The sequence below is a fragment of the Lytechinus variegatus genome, chromosome 1 (genome assembly GCF_018143015.1).
Source record: "Lytechinus variegatus isolate NC3 chromosome 1, Lvar_3.0, whole genome shotgun sequence".
Classification (NCBI taxonomy): Eukaryota; Metazoa; Echinodermata; class Echinoidea; order Temnopleuroida; family Toxopneustidae; genus Lytechinus; species Lytechinus variegatus.
In genome coordinates this window covers 65,519,541-65,543,298 of record NC_054740.1, presented here as the reverse complement: position 1 = coordinate 65,543,298, position 23,758 = coordinate 65,519,541, and the positions used below count along the sequence as shown (strand labels likewise).

At 35.4% G+C, this 23,758-nt stretch overlaps 2 protein-coding genes across 2 annotated transcripts; one reads left to right on the top strand and one right to left on the bottom strand.

Moving 5' to 3' along the window:
* The first annotated feature begins 863 nt into the window (after positions 1-863).
* Positions 864-2,716, top strand: LOC121406502 (tetratricopeptide repeat protein 32-like). The gene is made up of 3 exons (XM_041597511.1): positions 864-1,067; positions 1,976-2,133; positions 2,573-2,716. The coding sequence occupies exons 1-3, from the start codon at positions 934-936 to the stop codon at positions 2,707-2,709; spliced, it is 429 nt and encodes a 142-aa protein (XP_041453445.1). The 5' UTR covers positions 864-933; the 3' UTR covers positions 2,710-2,716.
* Positions 2,717-11,683: 8,967 nt separating this feature from the next.
* Positions 11,684-23,369, bottom strand: LOC121420097. The gene is made up of 7 exons (XM_041614632.1): positions 23,199-23,369; positions 19,033-19,171; positions 17,601-17,750; positions 16,479-16,680; positions 14,974-15,254; positions 14,300-14,456; positions 11,684-13,215 (listed from the first exon to the last, which is right to left on the bottom strand). Exons 2-7 carry the CDS (start codon positions 19,133-19,135, stop codon positions 12,834-12,836), a joined length of 1,275 nt encoding a protein of 424 aa, XP_041470566.1. The 5' UTR covers positions 19,136-19,171; positions 23,199-23,369; the 3' UTR covers positions 11,684-12,833.
* Positions 23,370-23,758: the final 389 nt, after the last annotated feature.

The window sequence follows — 23,758 nt, the reverse complement described above, 5'->3', positions numbered from 1 at the left end:
GACAAACTTAAAGTTGATTTGAAAAATCAAGCAAGCAGAAGCTGAAAATTTATTGAAATCGGGATGTTATAAAATAAGAAACTACAATGACATTTCAAAGTATAGCTCAGTTTTACTAAAAAAATATATATTCATATCCTAGTTGGAATGAAAATGAGGGGACTGATGACATCATCCATTATCTCACTATTCATTTTGTATTTTATCATCTGAAATATGTAAAATTTTCATTTTCTCCTCATTGTCGTCATGTGAACTTTTATTCCTCCCTGAACTTGTAGAATTATCATTGTTTTAAAAATGTCATGGTTCAGTAAGGTTTGTCCTTATTGTCAAATCTGCAAACTTGAAATGTTGCATGATTTAACAGTAAAAACAAAATGAACAGTGAATATTCTCATATTCTTGAATTTGTGCATATCACCGAGTTGTGCAACTATTTTGTAAAAAATAACTTTATTTTGCATCCGATTTTGATGAAATTTTCATTGTTGTGCTTGTTGGAATTTTCTATTTTTATTTCTTTATTCAAATCAACCTTTTGTTGTGTTGTGGGTGTACTTAAAATATAACGACCTGTCCTTTCCTTAAAAATGATAAATAAACAAGAAAAAATAAAGATATCCCACTTGGCGTCTATGCGCTCCGTTGTTTTGAATATTTCTCAAATAATTATTATAAATCTGGGAAAATTGAATCAAATGACTCCCTTTTAAATCACTTGGCAATTACTATTGTAAATCCAAATAATATTGAAACTAAATGAATTTCTTCTACAAGCAGAACCTTATAGAGGTAAGTTAAAATAACTAAGTACGCTACAAAGTTCTTTCTTTGCTGCTGCTAGCTAGCTGCACGCGTTCCATAACTTTATTCTGGCTATAGAACGCGAATCAAGCGACTTGTATATTTTTCATTGAGTAGGATATCAAAATGACTGATAATTTCATAGAAGCAAACAATTATTTTACGAATGGGAACCTTAGGATGGCTGAAATCAAATATTCAAGCTTCATTGATGATTCGATTCACCGTTTATCTACCTTAGAACGTGAAGATAATGAGTTGTAAGTTGGTCTAATTTTTGTATAGTGGCCCACATATACAAATTGATGTTGGGAAAACGGTATAGGGGTAATGTATTGTTGGGCTTCGTTTTGCTTTTCGTACTGAAATAAAAGTTAGTTTTATTTTGGTGTGGTTCGGTAGCTAAAAAAAAGCGTGGTTTCGTACCCAATGCTTGTTAAGGGTAGGTTTACATATTATACTTGGTAGGTTTACATTATTATACTTGTTATAAAGGTCAAGTCCACCTCAAAAATGTTGATTTGAATCAAAAGAGAAAAATCAGACAAGCATAGATTAATGGCTGAAATTGAAAATCGATTCGAATAAGAAAAATAAGAATTTTATACATTTAGTTTAGAAATCTTAAAGTTTCACTTATTTTTCACAAAATAGTTATATGCACAATTTAGTCACATTCACATTGGACATTCATCATGATTATCCACTGGTCCACTCATTCAATGAACCCTCGTAGTAAAAGTGGATATTCAATCTCGCAATACTTGGAAGATATAAAAAAAAATACAATTAATTGTAGCACATTTACACACAAAGTCAAAATTAGACCATTCTTGTGGAGTGTAGACCAACTGGCAATCAAATAGATTTAAGCCATATGGCTATAACTTCTGCAGACTGTCTTAGAAGTAAACCAAATGCTTTTAACAATTTCTGAAATTTTACTGTCATCTCCATCGAGTTGAGCCAACGTAGTTCAGGGGAACATCCTAATGTACAGAGACTGAAGCTTTCGGTTTAGTGACCAAGTTAATATGAGGTTATCCATGAAAGTCAATAAACATGAGGTGTAAATATGACAGAAAAACAATCCTTTTGAGTGTTGATTATGTTTTTCATGTGAATCATTTAACTAGTTTTATTCATTTTTTTTCTTTCTGTGTACTAGATTATTGAAAGTAGCATCAGCCTTGAATGACCGAGGTCAGATTAAATACAGAAGAGTTGACTTTGATGATGCCATTGAGGATTATACATTGGCATTACAACACAAACCAGACTTCAGTGTTGCATTCTACAACAGGGGTCAAATCCATTACAGGCTAGGTGAGAATTAAAATAAATCTACTATTTTGGGTAGATAATAATAGTAATTGCAATGAGCCATGTTGTGCAAGATTGACCCCATCCGACAGTGATGGATTTGGATATATGCTGATAAAGTTGGATACTAAATGAAAACTCCTATCTGAATTTTTCATTTGTTAAGTCAAATTCTTGTGTCAGTAGCCACAAAAGAGTTGTTGAATCAAGTCAACATAAAATCAACAGCCATGATAGTTGGATCCTATGATGGCAGGATACATCTCAGAATCTTATGATTATGGCAGTAATGATGTTGATGCTCATAATTGTAATGGAAGAAGAAAAAAGAAGGAGGATGGGAAGAAGAAGAATGATGATGAGGTTTAGTAATAAACAATTTATTGACTTAAGTCAGTGCCATATCCTCATCCCTATGTTTAATTAACTTCTCTCATTTAAGGTCGTTTCCAAGAAGGCATCTCAGATTTCCAGAAAGCTCTTGCAATCCAACCAGACTTTCCTGACTGTAGCCTTGCTCTTCAAACCGCTCAGGCAGACATGAAAGAGAAGAGAAGTCCAGCACTGTCTAGTTCATGACACTCCCTAGTCAGAAGGGAGAGTAGACAGTGATTTGGATCTGCCTGGCATGGAAGAAAGGGAAAGATTATAAACCCTTTTGCAGAACAAATGAGTGAGAATAGAGAGGTTTTAATGAAAGTATATGGGAAAATCCGATAGTAGGTAGAGTATTTTAGTATATTTTTTTGAAAAAATAATGGAGGTAGTGGAGAGAAAACTAGAAAAATGCATTCAGATCTCACAGAGAGGAGAAAGATGAGAGAGAGAGAGAAAGCGAGAGAAACAGATTGGGGATATGATGATATAGGGGGGGGGGAGAGATAGGAGGAGTGAGTGAGAGGGGTGGAAGATTTAATTTAAAGGACAAGTCCACCCCAACAAAAAGTTGATTTGAATAAAAAGAGAAAAATCCAACAAGCTCATCACTGAAAATTTCATGAAAATCAGATGTAAAATAAGAAAGTTATGACATTTTAAATTTTCGCTTAATTTCACATCCTGGCTGGTATACAAATGAGGAGACTATGACGTCATCCACTCACTATTTCTTTTGTATTCTATTTTATGAAATATGAAATATTCTAATTTTCTCCACATTGTCAAGTGATACGATTAATTCCTCCCTGAACATGTAGAATTAGCATTGTTTAATACTATATGGTTCAGCCAAGTTATGGTCCTTATTGTCAAATTTATAAAAAAAAATGAAATATCGTATAATTCAAACAATAAAAAACAAAAGAAATGGTGAAGAACATCTTCGACTGACTCACCTAGTTGTGCACATCACTGTTTTGTGAAAAATAAGCGAAACTTTAAATCCGATTTTGATGGAATTTTCAGCACTATGCTAGTTTGAATTTTCTTTATTTATTAAAGTCAGCATTTTCCTGGGGTGGAATTGACCTTTAAGAGGGGGGGAGAGAAAAAGATTTCACTAATGGGAAGAATTGATGAAATGGTAAGAAAGTTGTGCATATTTATTTATACATAAAGTTTATATAACTATATTTTCTCAAATTCATTACTTTAAAAAATATACATATTTCTAAATGCATTTGTATTTAACATCCCTTACAAAAAGAATCCTATTTACCAAGGTATTATAAAGTAAGTTATATATTTATCAAAAGCTGTTGGTATTGATTATTTTTTCAGATGACTACAAACATACTATTTGACTAAATAAGGAAACAATACCTAAACGATATGTATTTCCATTATGTAAATGTCAGTAATCACATTTATTTACTCTTTCGTTTTGTAGAGCAGTAGAATTAGTGGTATCATGAACTGAAATATTATGTTACTTTTTTATTACTTTACAACCTGATCCCAAATACTGTATCTCTAAGACCTAATCACACTCAGATCCTCCTCTTCTTTCAGATCCCTTAGTTAATCCCTTTTTTCAGGACAAGTTATTTGAGCTGTTTTATTTTTCTTACTCTAATTTTTGACAAAATAGAATATTTTTAAATAAAAATATATTGTAAGTCCACCTTTCGCTTAAGCCATTTTTCTTTTTGGAACTGATATGGTATTATAATGTGAAAAGAAAAACATTGTTTAATACGTACACAACTTGCCGATTATTTACGCACCTAGTATATATATATATGAAGAACAAGCCACTTCTGATATCTTTGATTGTAGTTTTTCTGACTTAGGTGCATGTCAGTAATTATGGTTTAACAGATTGATTCATTCTAAATCCAAACAATATTTTTTTTTTTTATTGTGGTGCATGGTATGATAAAAATCTTCACACAATATCAGATTTGCTTAATCCACCTATCCCTGACCATAAATTGTTTGAAGAATTAATCTTGGATTTTATTATACCCTGTTCTGACCAAAAATTCATTTTCTAAACCAGAATATCCCTAAGGACTGGTTTATTCCCAATCTTCAAAATTTTGGTGTCTATAATAGTGATGATCATCATTTGTTAATTCTCAAATTAATAGGTATTAAAAAATTACCCAGCTACGCTTATATCTTAAGTGGCAATTTTAGCCCCGACGCATGTTATGAATATTGGGGCAGTATCTTACCCATTCCTGGGAGAAAATACATTGCAATATTAACTTCAAATGTTCAATAGACACTAAACTTTGTTCTTTTTTATTTCAAAGTTTTTCACAAATTCATTGCTTTTAATGATTTTCTTTTTAAGATTAAAAGAAAAGTTTCCCCCTTTGTGTGAATTTCGCAACAAAGTCCCTGAAACATTGGTTCATATATTTTGTGATTTTGAAAAGGTTTCACCCCTGTGGCAAAACTTGTTAATTATTTTAGTACAGAAGTTTAATTCCAATTTTCTTTTATCTAATTTCAGTAAAAATGTTTAGTGATCCGAATGATAAGTTCATATCCTACTTATTTTTATTAATTAAGTACTGCATTTACATTTGTAAATTCAGCAAAGTTGATCCAAACTTTTGAGCATTTAGATCTTTTGTTAAGAAGCATAAAGAAATTTTGTATTGTGTGACCAAAAAAAAGACACAAACTCGCAGCTCATTTTAAGAAATTGAAGTTTCAATTATGATTTATCATTGCACGTATCCTGTTAACTGTATATAAGCATACGAATACTTGCCATCAAAGTTGTAAATATCATGTATGTGCCATTGCATAAAACTTTCCGGTTTTTTTAATGATTATTAGGTGATCTGTCAATTGACAGATCACCTCTTGTGTTTCTACGAATTTTCTTTTTTATTTATTTCTTTATTTATTCTTTTTATTTATTTTTCTTTTTCCACCCTTTTCTTGTTCCACCAAAATCATCAAAACTATTCAATCAATTTTCATCAAAATATTATCAATTATGGACAGTTATCATACAATGTGTACGAAACAAGTTCAACGTCAAATGGTCATCGTGACGTCATCTACGCGCCATTTTGTAAAATCACATTATCAACAATATCTCCATCATCAATCATCAAAAATTAACAATATTAACATCAAATTAACTTCAGATCAAGAGTCAACTGTCCATGACATCAAAGGTCATGTACAGGTCACGACGCGCATGTACGCGTGCGTCAAAATTTTAAAATGCTCAAAATCACTTTTTGATGAAAGTAGAGTACGTTTCAGGTCATTCTAAGCATTTCTGGAATTTGCGCGCACAGGTTTTCGCGCGCGTTTACGCGCGTAACGTCCTTACGCAACGCACAACTGCACTTTATTTTACATCAATGCATTCTTTATGAGATTCCCAATAATTTGATACCTTAACCGACCTTCTATGACCAGTAATAAAGGAATGCGCCTCCGTCAAAATTTGAATTACGCGCGCAAGCGCGCGTTCACAATAGGCCAAAAATGTGCAAAAACATGCTTTTACAAAATTCTATATAACTCTTCAGATAGTCCGTTGACCCCCAAATTTTCTTTTATATTCGGATAGAATAGGACTTGTAGATGTGATTTCATGTCACATTTGACAATAAATTTTATCATAACGTCATCAAATTTTCGTCAGAACTAAAATTTTCCATTTTTGTTTTATGACGTTTTAATAATTTTGGAAATATGACTATAACTCCGTAATCATTGGTCGTTTTTGGCCCGGTTTTCTACATATTGTAGCTGGTTTTATATTCTTCCAAATTATTTTACAATCTTATCATTTTAAGCAAGAGATCATCATAAATATTAACAATGTATAAAACTATATCATTATGATAAAACTTGCACTTGAAAAATTCAATTTGAGGTTATATTTCATCGTTGCCTAGAAAGTGTATGGCAGTTACTGTGGTCGAATGGTTAGTGCATCTGCCTTGTAATGCGAGGGTCCCTGGATCGAAACCCATCAGGTTCTATTTTTTTTTATTTATTAAATTTTGTCTCATTTTGCGTGTAACCCCCATAAGCCAGTTTGTGGTTCCATTCTGCGCATAAGAAGTTCATTCGTACTAAAGTGACATGATTGTTTTATATTTAATGAGATATTAGCAACAACCTTGATGTCTTGATTTTTCTTTTGAATTGTGCGTTTCAATACACGCATAAAAACAACAATGCGTGTACTAGCAACTGGTATTTCAGAGTTGGCCAAGTATTGTTATAAGAACATGCTGAACGCATTCCAAATACCTCCATCAGTGTGCATTGCTTTGCTTTCTATTCACTTGGTCTATGCAATTTCTCCATCCTGCTATGTAAGACATGCTTGCATAATATCTTGCAATGAAATCTACCTATCGTAATGTAAGAAATGAAAGGTCATTTGGTCATGATTGTTCATGAGGTAACCAAAAATCTAGTCTATGGATACTGATTTAAATTTTTCAAAACTGGATTCTAGATTCTTGCTTTCATCACCACTGCTCACTATTTCGTGTTATCACTTGCTAAATTTGAATTGTCATTTTTTAGAAAAGCAAGTTTTTTTTACAACCATTTCTTTCAAATAATGTCTTTCAACAGTATTCAACATGTCCTTTCATTAATAAAACTGCGCTTAATATCATGATGCTCATATTGATCTGCATTGACATGGTGATCATTATAAAAAAAATAGATCATAATCATGAAATTCACAGACAGATCACCTAATTCTTCCGTAAGACGAATTAAAATTCTAGTTATCATTTATGTTTCTTGGGGTTTTAATGATGTTATGATTATTTGTAAATAGTTTAATTGTTTGATTTGATACTTTTTTTATACTTGGTCCGTGTTGACCCAATAAAACGTATAAATACAAAAAGCATTGATATCTTCTGAAAATGGTGTGCGTTTATTGTCAGAAAGATGAGTAAATGTGTTCGCCATTTAGCAATTGTGTTTTACTCATTTAATGAAGTGCAGAATATGTTTTTTCCCATTTTGTGTAACATTTTTTGGCATGAAATAATAGAATTTAAAATCTTATGAACATACCATATTACCTCCAATATCAAAATTTGGTGCAAATTGGTCCATGAATACATAATGAGGAACCAGGCCAATGACTTCAATGGGGCTAATTATGTATTCATGGACTTATTCCCACTAAAATATGGTATCAAAAATGCTGAAATGCAAAATTTGAAACTTGATGACGTAACACTTCAGTACTCTGTAAGTGCTGTATTTACTGATATTTGAGCGATACAACTTGCTGTGCAAGCCCCTATAAACATAAGAACAAACCAAAAGCTATACCATCAATAAGAACTTTCATGGTACTAAAATGTTAAAACATTTAAGTAACTGAATTTTTCACACTGTTTGAAAATTGCTTTGGCCTTAGTTTGAGCTGCTATCTCCCTACCTCCATCACTACTTCAAACACTCGCAGCATTCAGTCCTGCCAGGTAGCTGTTAACCTCACCTGGGTTAAATGCGACACAATGTGGATATACATCTTCTTGCTGAAGGAAGTCATGCAATGGCTGGGATTGGAACCCTAAACCCTCTATTTGAAAGGTTAACCATCAAACCACACAATATCTACAAACCATTAACAAAACAAACACCTGGATAATATTTCAAGCCATCTTTAATACATTATGTCTTCAATTCGATCTGTGTACATATAAAAAATAGTACTTTTTAAAAATCTAATAACATTCTCACATGATTAGCAGTAAACAACATAATACATTTTACATTTAATGTATGATACTAGTATACAAGATAGAATATGAATAAAACTAGTACAAATGTACCAAAGTCTAGTTGTATTGGTTTACTCTTTAAGATGCAATAAGTACAATTTAAAGGCTTGGTCCCTCTGCACTTACAAATGCAAAGAGGAGGTAAGACATAAAAGAATCTTGCCTTCCATTGGAAAACTTTGTGTCCGTTGTGTACTCTTTGCATACGTGTTTCATATGCTCTATATCCATCAAGCATCCGTCCACTGTGATTTCATTGTTCACCCATTTTTTCCATTGTCTGGAGCGGATGAAGCCTCCCCAAACTTGCTTTTCCGCTGTATCCATTATGAGTATGTTATATGTCCATCGGCCAGTGGGACCAGGCCCTAAGAGTCTTTTTAGGTTTTGGGAAAATCTGAGTCTGAAGATAATTTCCAAATTTTGAATTGTATGATGAAAGATTATGAATGTTTATAAGAAAAATGAAATCTAAATAAAAAGGGAAAAAGCACATTTAGGGTGTTTAATAGGGGGAAATAATACCATTGCCAACAAAGAATGCAAAATACAATTTGACAGTCAAATCCATTTGTAATTAAGAATCATAATGGTCACTACACTTTATGAAAAACCTGAATCATGATACTCCAATAAAATTCAAAATATCCAATCTTTTATTTCAAATGTACAGAAGGCTTATTCAATTTGCAGCATTGTAGAACAAAAAAAGAGAAAACCTGGTTTTACAAAATGACATATAGGAATATATATCTACAAGAGCAATTGAACAGCCCTTGGGAATACTTCATGGAAAGGTTTGCCAGTGATTTTCACAGACTAATCTGGTCTCAGTAGTTAAAAGGAGCATATATAACAACTTCAAAATTCAAAGACTATTTTTTTTCATGAAACGCCCTCCTAAAATCGTCGCTGAATCCATGAAATGGCACAACGTCCCAAAATCATGTGAAAAGTAAATTTCCGATTTAGTATTCAATTTCAAGTATCTTTCAGCTTTAGTATGCCTTGGCTATGGTCTATCATTTCACCGAAATTTTGGAACCAAATTCTCTGTAATTAATGAGATAATTGAAGTGAAAAACGACACTAGCCTGAAATCCGTTGTAAAATAATCCACAAAATGGCATGCACGTGTGCGCCGTTTCTAAGCACCCTGAAGTAATATTTTCCACTTGTCATGCTTGTGGTTGAATCACTGCTATGTCAAGATTTGATGTTCATTCGATAAAATTTTTACATGGGAAGCAGGAGTAAATACCTGGCTAGTGGTATGTGATTCTTTATTCTGTTAAACTTCACAATCCTGTAGCAACTGGCAATTGAAAATGTAAAAGATCTTTAATCGCGTTTATCTCGAAAAGTGATTTCGCGCATCAACGGTTGCGTGTGCCACTTTGTGGATTCAGCGACAAAATATGTCTGAATACATCCTTGAGTTCACACTGATTACATACTAGTTTTCATTATTATTTTCCTTCAGCTACCATGATGGAATAAGCATGTATCTGTGGACTACTTTCTTTAATCCTTTCTAACTTGGTCCCTTAGTTGATGGAAGAAATGATAACAAACAAGACAAGGCAAACGCCAAGCGTTGTCTCGCCTGCATATTGCAGTCATGAAGAGAATGTACGTCAAAACTATGCTATATGACTTCCGAGGCTGTCAGCAGTTTAGGGGGTGAATTGTGGTTCTGACAGTTTACATATGCAATAATGCTATAGGCCTACTTTATCCCTAGGAAATGAGATAACACTAAGAATGCTGTTAATACTATGGAGCTATAATGATGTCCATGGAAGTAAGGAAATGAATGTTAGTGAAAAAGAATGTAATTCATAATAATGTGAGTGAAAACTTTGACAGCTTTTCTATTGTACCTTTGGCAAATTTGTGTGAATATTATAAATGGTGCCAAGAACTATAGCTCATTAAATAAATAACAACAACAGCTTTTAAAGAATGAACAAGTAAAATACAAAATCTGGTTCAAGTATAGAGAGTACTGAGTTCTGAAGTAAAATGTTCATTGACCTTTGACCTTAATCAAATTCAACTCACATTCAAACTTGACCTGCACCTTCAAAAGATGGACCTCTTGTATGAATTTGGCAATCCTACCTCGAAGCTGTAGAAAGTTATTGGGTGTACAACACAGCACAGTGCCAGTCATGGAAAGTTCATTGACCTTTGACCTTATTCAAATTCGACTCATATTTGAACTTGACCTGTGCCTTCAGGAGATGGACCTCTGGTATGAATTTGGTGATCCCACCTCGAAGCTATAGAAAGTTATTGGGTGTACAACACAGCACAGTGCCAGTCATGGAAAGTTCATTGACCTTTGACCTTATTCAAATTCGACTCATATTCAAACTTGACCTGTGCCTTCAGGAGATGGACCTCTGGTATGAATTTGGTGATCCCACCTCGAAGCTGTAGAAAGTTATTGGATGTACAGCACAGCACATTGCCAGTCATGGAAAGTTCATTGACTTTTGACCTTTGACCTTATTCAAATTCGACTCATATTCGAACTTGACCTGTGCCTTCAGGAGATGGACCTCTGGTATGAATTTGGTGATCCCACCTCGAAGCTGTAGAAAGTTATTGGGTGTACAATATAGCACAGTGCCAGTCATGGAAAGTTCATTGACCTTTGACCTTAATCAAATTCAACTCATATTCGAACTTGACCTGTGCCTTCAGGAGATGGACCTCTGGTATGAATTTGGTGATCCCACCTCGAAGCTGTAGAAAGTTATTGGGTGTACAATATAGCACAGTGCCAGTCATGGAAAGTTCATTGACCTTTGACCTTAATCAAATTCAACTCATTGTCGAACTTGACCTGTGCCTTCAGGAGATGGACCTCTGGTATGAATTTGGTGATCCCACCTCGAAGCTGTAAAAAGTTATTAGGTGTACAACACAATTGTTGACGACGCCGCCGACACCGGAAATAGTGATACCTATGTCTCGCTCCGCTTCGCAGGCGAAACAAAAATTAGGCGGCTATGACCTTTTAAAAAGTTGATGCAAGTTGGGAATTTCACATTGACTGTGTTGGTGATGCCATCGAGATCATAAATGTCTTGTAGACCAGGATCAGCTCATTTGCTTTAACCCTAATAGGCCTGGGGCGGATTCTGCCCCCTCTACATTTTTCATGATAAATCCACAGGGCAAAATTTTTTGAGACCACCACTCGCCGACTCTCTACTTTCAAATCTCGCACAAAGTTTGAGACCAAATTTGTGATGCCTGGTTATACGATTGCGAAATTTTACATCATGTGAGTGCATGTCAAACCCAAAACTGCTAAAAAATGTTGAGTTCATGTACGAATCCAATGCAAATTGTGTACTTAGCCAAAATTAATAAATGTATCATTATTTCTACTATTATTGATTAAATTTGATTGATTTTGTCTTGGTTATGATCAAAGTTAAAACAATTTGCGATAACAAATTTTGTTTGAAGTACATTTGATGGGGATCCTACAAAGATTCCGTGAATAAAAAATTTGCAGTTTTGAGGCAGTGTAATAGTTGATTAGAGCAAATGTTTTATTTCATGAATAAATTAGCATAATTGATTCATTAAATGAAAAATCCTATTATTTAAAAAAAATTTAACCATACAGCCTTATACATTATATCGCATACTATCACTGTTCAAATTTTTGCGGCACTCGCGCGATCAAAGGCCAAGATCTCAGGGGGGAGAAATCCGCCCCTCCCCTGCTGTGAGATGGGTCCAAATAACCCGGCTCTTTTAAGTTTTATACACAATCAACTAAAAATGCAGATGTTAATTTTAGTCATTATGTTATTTTTCTTTATCAAAACAGGAAAGAACAGATTATACGAAAACATGGCTAGGAGTGAACAACAGATTCCTGATCATTTCAAGCGGGAATATATACATGACAAATGGGGGAGTTCTCTCTACAATCATAGTGCGTCATAACGTACTCTCTTAATTGCCAATTTGAGGCAGGGATTTAGTAAAGGCCGGCCTTGACGCTACATTTTGTCGGCCTTGGCCTCAGCCAAGTTAAATGTAATGAGTCTATAGGAGAAGGTATTCTCCAAGTCCTCCATCCACCTTGTGTCTCAGAAAAACCAGCCTTGAATACATTCCTGATTTCCAGTTTAGATGGGTCTTGATCTTTCTTTCTTTTTTGTGTTTCTTTTTGTTCGATTCCTCCCCAACGTAATAATAACAATAATAATAACTGGATTTATATAGCGCTTTTTGCCAGAGGATACAAAGCACTCGCTATTAATACCCCGGCTTTCGCTCGAGCTACCATCACCGGCGCTCAGTGCATGCAATGAATTAATCCTGCCAGGTACCCATTGACCTCACCTGGGTTTAGTGCAGCACACAGTGTGGATAAATTTCTTGCTGAAGGAAAACACGCCATGGCTAGGATTCAAACGCACAACCATGTTTGAAAGGCTAGAGTCAGAACCACTATACCTACACGCGCCCATGTAAGACATTCATTTAGTCTTGCATTTCACTCATCCTTGCTTCCCTTGTTTTGGTATTGATGGTTGCAATCATCCGATTCTCAAAGCTTTCGTCATCTATATGTGCACCGGTCAAGGCCTGCAAAACGAGGGGTAAGCTCCTCTTATTGCAACACCGTATGGGAAGGACTTTTCCTGACAACGTGTCGTGATTGTAAGCCAGTTGTAGAGCCATCTCCACTGTCATACACATTTCTCCTTTTTTGTAGTTAATGCAGTCACTCTCTGTGATTATCAGGACCAGATGCGTTGAGGTATTTAGAATTTTCTCAATGGCAGCATGGACAGGGGCAGCAGCTGGAATGGTGTCGGAGCTTTTCAAAGTCCACCCATGCCGCTTGCACATTCTCTGGAATCTAGAAAAAAACATGGACAGAATTTATATAAATCAAAGCTGACATTACATAGTAATATATGCTCACTTTCCAAGAAGTTATATTTTAAATATTTCAGAAGACATTATTTCCAAAACCTGCCTCATCTAAAAACATTTAGATTTTTTCATTGGGAAAGGACATAGCCTTAATACCCACAATTAGTCTCAGTCCTTGCACAAGACTGTACAAGTTTCCATAAAATTCATTTTCTATTTCCAAAAAATCCACAACCAGTGATGAGATAATTGGTTTATTAGGGGAAAAAATATCCTCCTTATCAGTAAGATGTGCCCAATATCTCTTCACATACCAATGTAGCTATCAGGCAGATAAATCCCATAAAACTGACATTTCTCTGGCATGTTAAAGAGATATGGCCGTCAGCTTTTGAAGAAAGTAGATAAATTTGCTGACCCCAGCATTGTAAAAGAACACTGAAAACAATCATCATGAACAGACCTTAGTCTGTAATAGAACTGAGTGGATAAGCAATCAAATGATACCAAAGTCCTTCAAGAAATATATATATATATATACATATATATCATACCAGATCCGACAGAAAGGCGAATTCTTTTGTCTTTTTTCGTTGTTCACTATTCGCCTTAATGCCCTCTACATTTGCTTCTACGTCGAAATGTCTATCATGACAGAATAAACCCATTCATAGACTTCACATTTACGTAGGATGTAGGCATCTATATTTAAATTCAAATTTAGAGATAACAGAGTCTCTAAAAAAAGATTGAAGTTTGAAAAACATGCTGAAAGCACCCAGCAGACACAGTGGGTATCTGAGCAGAGGCAGTCTGCCTGAGGCAAACAGAGATTATGCCTTGGCATCAAACTTTTGAATACTTGAACATGTATATTGCAGGTCTATAGTCCAAGACCAATGTGGTTGACAAGTCTTATGAGCACTGGGTGAAAAATGAGAAAGTAGTTTGGATCTGTAATTCAATACACACAATTAGCAACAGAAAGGCCCACCCAACGATACCCCGAGTCAAGTATACCCCCTTCCCACTTTGTTTGGCAGGAGTATCTAGATACCGCTACTTACTTCTCTGTGCCATCGCTTTTGCCAGTGTGGAAGAGAAAGACATCGTAGAATTCACTGTTGACGTTTCCTTGTCTTGTCTCTGTCTGGGGTATGGCGTCGGAGATGGGACTGGACTCACTACCATGCAATAATGGCTCTGGCTCACTTTGTCCAATTCCTGGTCAAAAATGGTGAGAAATTACAAGGAAATGAACCAATCAGATGCCAATACCAGGGTTTCACAATAGTAAATACATGCACCGAAGATATGTCCATATTGTGACATCACTCATTTGTGTTTATACCGAGAGAGTGGTTAACAGTGTGCTCAAAACCACATATTTCTCTTTTAAAATGATGACAAACCTTATTGGCACACAGAGATCTTTTTTGTAGTTCAGCCAATCAGCCAATCTTTTTCTTCTTTCTTTCCTGCACTTGGGATCCATTTAAAAATTTAATAAATTTCCATATTCTCTGTATGCTATCAAAGAAAGCGATGTCGACCCAGAAGGAAAGGAGGGTCTTACATGATATAAAAGGGTGGTTTCAAGTCTGGTGTTGTTCATCTGTCAAATGAAAATCTACAATTCTGTATTTTTTTTGTAATACTCCCACCCCCTTTCCCAAGCGAACTAGAGGCGGTGACATCAAGTGAGCATTTTGCAGGAGCACAAACAAATTTGCAAACTTACTATTCCATAGCCAGGATGCAGCAGACCTCTGATCAGCTCTAGTCAGTACCTCCAGCAACTGTTTGAACAACTGTGAACCTGGCACTCTCGAGGAGAACAGCTGGAAAACCTTGTAAAACTGCGCTACAACTGAACCTTGAGAGCCAAATTCAATTTGCGCAACCTCATTTTCCCTGATTCGTAGTGGGAGTGCTAATTTCCTGAGGCCACAGCTTCCAGCAAGTTGATCTGCTAATTCATAGAGTATCAAATCTTTTTCTCCTTCAAGGTCTGGTGCTTGTCTGTCAAAGTAAACAAGAAAAATTATACATGAAATTAATAGTTATGGCCAAACTCTCATTAATTTTGTGTCAAACTCTAATCAATTATCTGACTTAAATTGCATATTATCATTATTATAATCAGAATTATTCATTATTAGTTGTATTATCATTATTAATCATAGTATAATTATTATGATGATCATTATTATAACTACAATTATCATTATTATAATCATTATCATCATTACAATTATTATTATTATTATTATCATCATTGACATTATTATTATTATCATTATCAATATTATTTTGTTGTTGCTATTGTAACACTGATGACCTTCCTTTGAAAAAGGCTCAATATCCTGCATGGAGATATTGTATACAAGCTGATCCATCAAAAATTCCTCAAATTAAAAGACAAACTTTTCTCTCACATGATATCCATGACCTTGACCTTGTGACCCCAAATTCAAATCAGGGCCTTGTCTTACAAAGAGTTACAACTGATCCAATCAATATCAACTGTATGTATTCTACAGAATCAATCTTTAGGAACTGCGCATATATGAAAAGGACCATATACAAGGCCTCTTGGCTTTATTTATTCAGTACCCCATTTCACTTTCATTGTTACTTTGGCTTGTTAATACTTTCTTATACTTTGTATTATGTATACTTTTAATCGAGAATGAAATAAATGCGATTTAACAGAATTGAATTAAATCAGGAGAACAAAAACGCAACTGATGAACAGACAGGTAATAAAATTAAACATAACGGCCAAAATTCACAAAGGTGGTTTTGAAAACCCGCGGTTGAATCCATGGTTTATGCAGATTTCCTGTATAAATTACGCTTAATTTAGCGCTTGTATGAAAAATATCCAAAGCTGATGCGCGCTTTTGTCACAGTGCACCAATTGATGCCTGTTACCATGGTTAGATATGCAATTTTATTCATGATTCCACTGTTTGAAGAGTGGACTCATTAATTCAAAACAGAGGACTCATAAATAAAATAGTGTGGATAACCACGGCAACAGGCGTCAATTTGGCGCACTGTGACAAAAGCGCGCATGAGCATTGAACATTTTTTAACATACGTGGTAAATTAAGCGTAGTTTATACAGGAAATCTGCATAAACCATGGACTCAACCGTGGGTTTTCAAAAATCACCTTTGTGAATTCGGGCCATTGTCTTATACCACCATCTCCTGCTACATTGCTACATAAAATACTTACTGAGCAGCGTACTCTTGAGCTCCTTGACTTTCCTGAGTTTGGGGTTCACTTCTAGGAACAGCACCTGAACCAGAAGCAGCTGTAGCACCAGTTTCCTGCTGCGGTACAGGCAGATTGGCTTGCGGCATTGCCGACACCCTTGCTCTAGGTTTGCTTGAAGGCACTGCATCCACACTATCCTCTGATGTCTCCATCTCAAGACCTTCATTTTGAAATAAACATTTGAAATCTACATCCATCAACTACCGGTATCAAAGAATATAAACATGTGATAGAACAATCACTGCAATGACAAATTTGTGTTTTTGTTCCAACAAGTTGCAGCAGTGATTATCTCACACATTATATCATGAGTCAATTTGTTTTCATTCTTGGAGGAAAAAGTGAATAAATATAATTTCATATGATACAATAAAAAAGAATAAGTTGGGATATGACATCATCAGTTTGCTCACTGCATATTCAAGAAGACATGCATAGAACTAGCTGTTTCACCAAATAATGCAAGACATTAAGATGTCATAGCGTTTTTATTCCTTGTCCGATGATGATGAAACATTTAATGCTTTGTTTGTCCGATTTTACTTTGTCTGTTCAAATAATATTACTTTCAGTCTTGAGTACCACTTTAAATACTTTGTGATCAAACCCTGATGACCATGATTTCAATAGTGGCTGATCTGTAAAACATATCCCACACAGAGCAGGAGCATTTCGCAAGAATAATAATAGCCAATTTCTATATAGCGCTTTTCCAAGAACAACTCAAAGCGTTTTACAGCACATCATTACCCTGGTCATTGGATTCATTTCAATCCCACACAAAAAGTGCACAATTTCCACTCCCTAGGAAGCATTCCTTGCATTCATCACAGCCTCATTATGGCGCTGGCAAATTCAAACATACAAACACTTTCGCATCCTACCGGGTGCCCATTTAGCATCGGGGTCGAGAGTGGCAAAGTGTGGATCAACGCCTTGCCAAAGGACGCTAGGCCGCGGTGGGATTTGAACACACAACCCTCTGTTAACAAGGCGAAAGTCAGAATTACTACACCACGGCTCTTCCACAAGAACAATTTTAAACTGAGCATATTAAATCCCTCCAGACTATTAACTCACATTTTTGGTCATCTGTCTTGGGCAGTTCATTTTGTTGAGTAGGAACTCCTTGAACCATGCTGCCCTTTAAAGTATGTCCTGGCATAAGTACATCTGGTACTGATGCTGGCTTGCTGGGACAGGAGTCAGGGGTATCCACTCCAGGTTGATCTGCATTGTTTTCATATACAATGTTTATGATTGGAAAATGATTAAATAATCAAAATATAATTATTTGATTATAATCATAAATAAAAACGTTTATATCAAAAAATAATGCACTATTTCTAAGCACTGTTTATTAATATCCCTATTAACCTGTTTGTTCTTGAGCATTCAAGGATTTTGTGCACTTCATAATATATGCACCAGCATCATTCATTATCAACAGAATGGCCTTGACCACTTTCTCCTAAGACAATAACAATGGCATATGCGGCAGGTGAGAATTGACAAATAAAAATATCTTAATCAACAAAGAATCCTAATGAAGAATTATTAATATTAATCAGTAGAACTACAGAATAAATGAGATACCAGATAAATATTGTTTCAATGGACATTTCATAAATGGAACAAGTGCTGCAAGCAATGCATTGAGATGAGTACCGGTACACTGAAGTTGATCAGTCTTTCAGGATTAACGCGAAGGAGCAACGTCACATTAAGGGCGTCATTTGCATGCATGTATAATAACAAACATAAAAGTTCTTCTTACATGTACCAAGTACCCATTTACTTCAACTGGGTAGATAGTATACAATGACAATCGAGGATCTGGCTAAAACTATTCGCATCGAAGGAACATCACATAGTACTATGTGATGTACCTGAGTGCGAATAGTTTTAGCCTGTTCCGAGAATGGGTCATACTTTCCTCTCCTACCATTTTACAGCAAAACGATTTTTAATAAGTCGATAGAGAACAATCGTTGAGAAGTTGAGAAAATAATAAGTCTTGCCGTATGGATCGTGGCATGGCATGTAGTGGATAGTACCGTTTGGCTGAGCAGCACTCTGCTCGCATCGTGCCGCACAGCTCGCGAATCGCAACGTAGGGAGGGGTAAAATAAAACATATCGTTCACTTTTCTCTGGGGAAAAATGGACTATGCGTGACGTCAGCAAGGAAAATGAATTATTTCATGGCAAACATTTTTCGTAGTAAAACAATTCTTTTTCTCCTTGTGTACACTCTCAATACACCAATCTTAAGTAAGGGATATAATAGCAAATGTAGATAACAAACTATGGGTATGGTGCCTGGAAAACCTTGAATATTTTTTTGTTGCTCTTTTAGATAGTTCATATTATTTCATTGAAAAGTGTTCAGGGTGTTATGAAAGCTAGGAAGAGAAAGCATATATACCTCTCATTCTATCAAAAGCAAGTTTTGCTACATTTGGCAAAATTGATTCAACCTTTCAGTTCTTCTTTAAACAATTCAACTTTACCTGTCTCCATTTTGTTGCTCTTGGATGGAAGCATGTTCTGTTTTCCCTTTGCTGATTGGTCGTTCAAATTCAGCTTTTGAAAGTCACTTTCAATAGTAGTCATGCTGGATGACGGCTTGGATGAGGGTCAAACTAGGATCTAGGAAACAAGAATAAGTACTAATCTTCAGTATTCAAGCTATGTATAAATCTACAATCATGTACAAATGTCGTGTACAGTACATATTACCATCCCATGCACAACAAAGCAGCTCCCTTTCATTTAGAAGGAAATGAAAGGGGGATCAATAACAATAACGTCACACATATCCGTTAATTTTTGCTCCAGTTATGACAAAATCTAAAATTCTTTGCACATGAATTGCAAAAAGATACCTAGTGTAGTACGGGGTTCTTACAATTTCACATTTTCTAGAACTCTTAACACAGAGGCAGCCCAGCAGACATGTTGTCATGATGAGAACTTACTGGCCAACTCCCAGTTTTTAATGAGTTAAAGCCTTGTTATTTTCTTGGAAACACTCCATGCAAATTATTTAAGGCAATTAATATTCATATAAATGTAAATCAATATAACAAAGTATACATGAATATTCAAACATACAAACAAAAGATATTAAAACTATATGGTCATGCGTCATGAGGCTGTCCCCTTTTGCGTTACATGGTGATTTTTGCTTTCGCGACGCACTTCCAACTTTAAAAACATTTATCTGACAAAGTATACACCCTATGATAGCAACAGTATACATTTTCTGAAAGGAAATTAAACAAGGAATCCAAATCTGCACTCAAAAATAGCATTAGGTGTAAGGCAACAGTTTTACATGGACTTGAATAGGGAAATTCTGATTTTTCTTTATTCTCATGGTTTTTGTTATAAAATTTTGTGTAGTCCCCCTATGACAAAAATAATGCTATATTATGACAGAACACATTCAGACCTTTCTAACAATATATAATTGTGTAGGGTTCATGTTCAATTAATGATCTGAAAATTGACCCCGACTTTAGCCCCCAAAATCATGCGTTTCAGGAATCGTATACTATATATCAGGTGTTATAATGCTTGCAATACCAACATTTGTTGGGTTTTCTTTGCCTTGTACATCAGAATTTATATGTTATTAACATTTTAAAAGGAATTGATGGCACATGTAAACAATTCAAAGGAAAAGTAACAATTGAAATGTAAGTTACACAATTTGCTTACTGAGGCTCTTATTACAATGATCTGCCAAGTGATGATGACATGCAAGAGACAATGTCTATAGGTTCAGGAGTAAAGACTGAAACATGTTTGCACATGCTGTATGAACAAACATACATAAATTTATATGACTACTGCAGCTTCATGAAAGAAGTTTCTAAAGTGCAATTGCACACATTACATGTATATCCACATAGTCTATGTCTGATAGTTTAAAGCCATGGTGGGTTTTGATGAGTTCAAAGCCAGAATATAGTATGTAGTCCTTTGGTATGATAGCATTTGAGCGAATGAGGTAGGTTATGTCCATTTGACCATTTCACACAGACACTTATTGTTTAATGTCAGTGTGTGTATTTAGTGAAATATTTATACATGAATGTGTAACAAGACATCGGTGAAGAAGTATAAACTTGGTGCTTTTAAGAAAACAATGCTAGACCTTCTAAAATTTGTAACACATTTCCTGGATGTTTGAAGGTCATTGACCTTTGTCAGTTACATGTAATAATTTGGATGATTTGCTTAATACTGAGCAGTATTTTCACCCCCCTTAGAATTGTAGGAAGTGTTCTTTTTTGTAATTGATGCAAGTTTATTGCTAAAAATAACTGTCATTCAAATATGTGTCAATCTGGAAGAAATGTCAAAATTAAGACATTGCAAATATATCAGATTTTTATGTTTCAACCTTATCACACAGGTCTATGACATGGCCAAACTTACTTTTCAATCATAAGACAGTAAAGTAGAGTATGTTAGCTTTAATTTGATACCAAGTTTGTAGGTTTAGGCCAAGTTTTGACAAAAATATTGATGTTTTCCCAAAAATTGCACCAAAATTGCGTTTTCCCATTGACTTTGTACAGGCGGCGCCGCTTCCGGCACCACCCCTCATCACCTCTGGTGTCCTGAATTTTGAGAGCTATAACTCAAGTTCTATAAAGTCTACAGCAATGAAAGTGTCCAGGCTATTGCCCTATTAATTCAGCTTTAAAATCATACTAAATTTGTTGGAATAGCCTCTATGGTTTTGAAAATAATTAAGAATTACTATAGCACGAAGCCAAAGTGTGTAACAGCACCACCCTTTTTGGGGGGCGAGCTCATGACGCATGACCATATGCAAATTATCATCTAAGCTTGAGTTAATTTTTGCTACAGTTTTCATTTAGAAGGAAATGAAAGGGGGATCAATAATGTCTGATACAATCTTATAAGCGAATCGTGCTTATAGCGTAACTCGCTGGGTAAGTTCGGGTAAAAGTGTTCTATTGCAAATATAATGTACGAGCGCACAGTGAATGGGGACTTTACGCAAGAATATCGCTTTGAACAGTACAAAATATTCACGCACAAACACTCTGTATGTTTCTATTTTCCAACTACTTAAGTTTTTCCTTTGGGATGGGGAGTTGTAGTCCGTTCTACAAAAACACATCTTTCTTATCACAAAATAAAAGAGATTTAAGACATAATAACCTGGTAAAAAACTGCAGCATATGTTTCATTTAGAGCAAATCATAGGCGATCGTGTACGTGTGCATGCAGTGGATCCTATACGTGCATCCGGTGCGTTGGTGTACAAACAAATGGTACCAAACAACACAGAGGCAGTGCGCGCACACACTGGACACATTTTCAATAAGCTAGGGAGCGAGTTACACTATAGCAAGAGTTTACAGTTTAAGGCCGTAACAAACGTCACACACATCCGTTAATTTTTGCTCCAGTTATGACAAAATCTAAAATTCTTTGCACATGAATTGCAAAAAGATACCTAGCAACTAGACTCCAGAACTATGCATCAGATTTGCTGTGAGGAGTACAATGTTTTGTGATCATTACATTATATTCCACCATCGTTTGCAGGTAGTATTTCTAGTGCTACTTTTGGATAGCCACCAGACCAATTCAATATTAAGTCAAGATTTTTGTTTTAATTTCATTGTAAAAATTCACTCATTTCAACAGATGACCGTAAATGTTTTTTTCCAACGCTGGACATGAGGTAATTTTTACGACAGTGCAGCACACATAGACCTTAATTTATCCATACATAAATGAAGATCAGCAAAATTACTGAAAAATTATGTCCTTTCTTTTATTGTGCAGTCCCATATGTTTACTCGTTTTCTGAGTTAGGTATACCAAGAAAAGCATGTGGTAATGATACAAATATAATTTCTAGCAAACTTGAATTAGATCTAATTACAAATTGGAAAATATTGAACATGAAAGGAATATAAATAAACATGTATTGCAATTCAACATGAAAAAGAAATTGACAAATCATTAACTCAAGTGGAAGAAAAAGAAATCAAGATGGCAACGTAAACACGGCCGTAAGCTCTTTTCATAACATTTTTCTTGTTTTTTTTAATGAATTCTTCTTTAAAAATGAAATCAATATCGCATAAATGTTGGAAATGAAGATGAACCCCATGTACGTGTTTTAGGGCTAGAACTTTCAGAGGGAAAGTAGAAATCTCGTCGGGGGTGAAATTTTCAGGTTTTGTACCCGTACGTGGGTGAATATAGCTTGGGATCCCAGGTGTCAGTGGGGGGTAAGCCTACGTAGAGTTGATGACTTTTACTCCCCAGACGCCTCTCCAGGCTATGCTATGTACGAGGAGAAAATTAGATAAATAAAAAATGTAAAAAAAACTCCTCGAAACAGATGGCTTCCAGCTGTCTAGTTAATACTTATATTCTTGATAAACCTTCTCCATATTTTTTTTTTAATTTTAGTGGAGGGAATATATGGAAGTCTTGCCACTTTTACTCTTTTAATAGGAGTCTTTAAGTCTTAACCTCGCTAGAATACGTGTAAGTGCCCTCCCTGGTACGCGCACGGCTAGTGGTGCCCATCGCCGGCCGGTGAGGACTCGGGCTCGGCGTTGGGGACGGGTACGTTCAGTGCGGTGAACATACGCAAATATTAATTATTCCTTACCGGCCGCCCTATCTGACTCAGCTCAAAAAGAAGTACGGTCCAAAACTATGATGATGACGGAACAGAACAAGAAGCCCAACTACAGGGATTTTTTTCTTCCAGTATCTTGATCCTGAACCAGAACCTGACGGTACTTTGGCTTCGACTAAATTTTCACATTGGCTTGTAATATATGCACATGTACTTGCGCTTGCGCATTTGCAGTAGTCTGCAAAACGGGAATTCCCCGACGGAACACGTCACATCTAAAAATAAAAGTAGAAATGTAGTCTGCACACAGAGACCCTTAGATGTTGCAAATCGCATACTATAGTACTTTGCAGTCGATGATGCATTGTCTGAAGTATTGAGGTCCCGGAGGGGCCACTTACATTGACGAGTGGATACCATGCGCGACCCAAAAAACACGTAAAAAGGATGTCTTTGTCACGATAGGGCACGTTACGTACGTAACGTGATAAGGGTGTCAAAAACACAAAAATAATGAAAAAAGGGTATCTATTTCGCTAGGAAAATTACGTGTTTAGGGTCGAATTTGCGGGGATGACAAAACAAAATTA

What these genes read in the sequence shown, in the direction of transcription:
- LOC121406502 (XM_041597511.1), top strand. Translation starts at nt 934, where the DNA reads ATGACTGATAATTTCATAGAAGCAAACAATTATTTTACGAATGGGAAC. An exon ending in GAACGTGAAGATAATGAGTT is followed by an intron (nt 1,068 to 1,975) that starts GTAAGTTGGTCT and finishes TCTGTGTACTAG; the next exon opens with ATTATTGAAAGTAGCATCAG. An exon ending in TCAAATCCATTACAGGCTAG is followed by an intron (nt 2,134 to 2,572) that starts GTGAGAATTAAA and finishes CTCTCATTTAAG; the next exon opens with GTCGTTTCCAAGAAGGCATC.
- LOC121420097 (XM_041614632.1), bottom strand. Translation starts at nt 19,135, where the DNA reads ATGACTACTATTGAAAGTGACTTTCAAAAGCTGAATTTGAACGACCAA. An exon ending in CAAGACAGATGACCAAAAAT is followed by an intron (nt 16,681 to 17,600) that starts GTGAGTTAATAG and finishes TTCAAAATGAAG; the next exon opens with GTCTTGAGATGGAGACATCA. An exon ending in TGCATCCTGGCTATGGAATA is followed by an intron (nt 14,457 to 14,973) that starts GTAAGTTTGCAA and finishes ATTTTTGACCAG; the next exon opens with GAATTGGACAAAGTGAGCCA.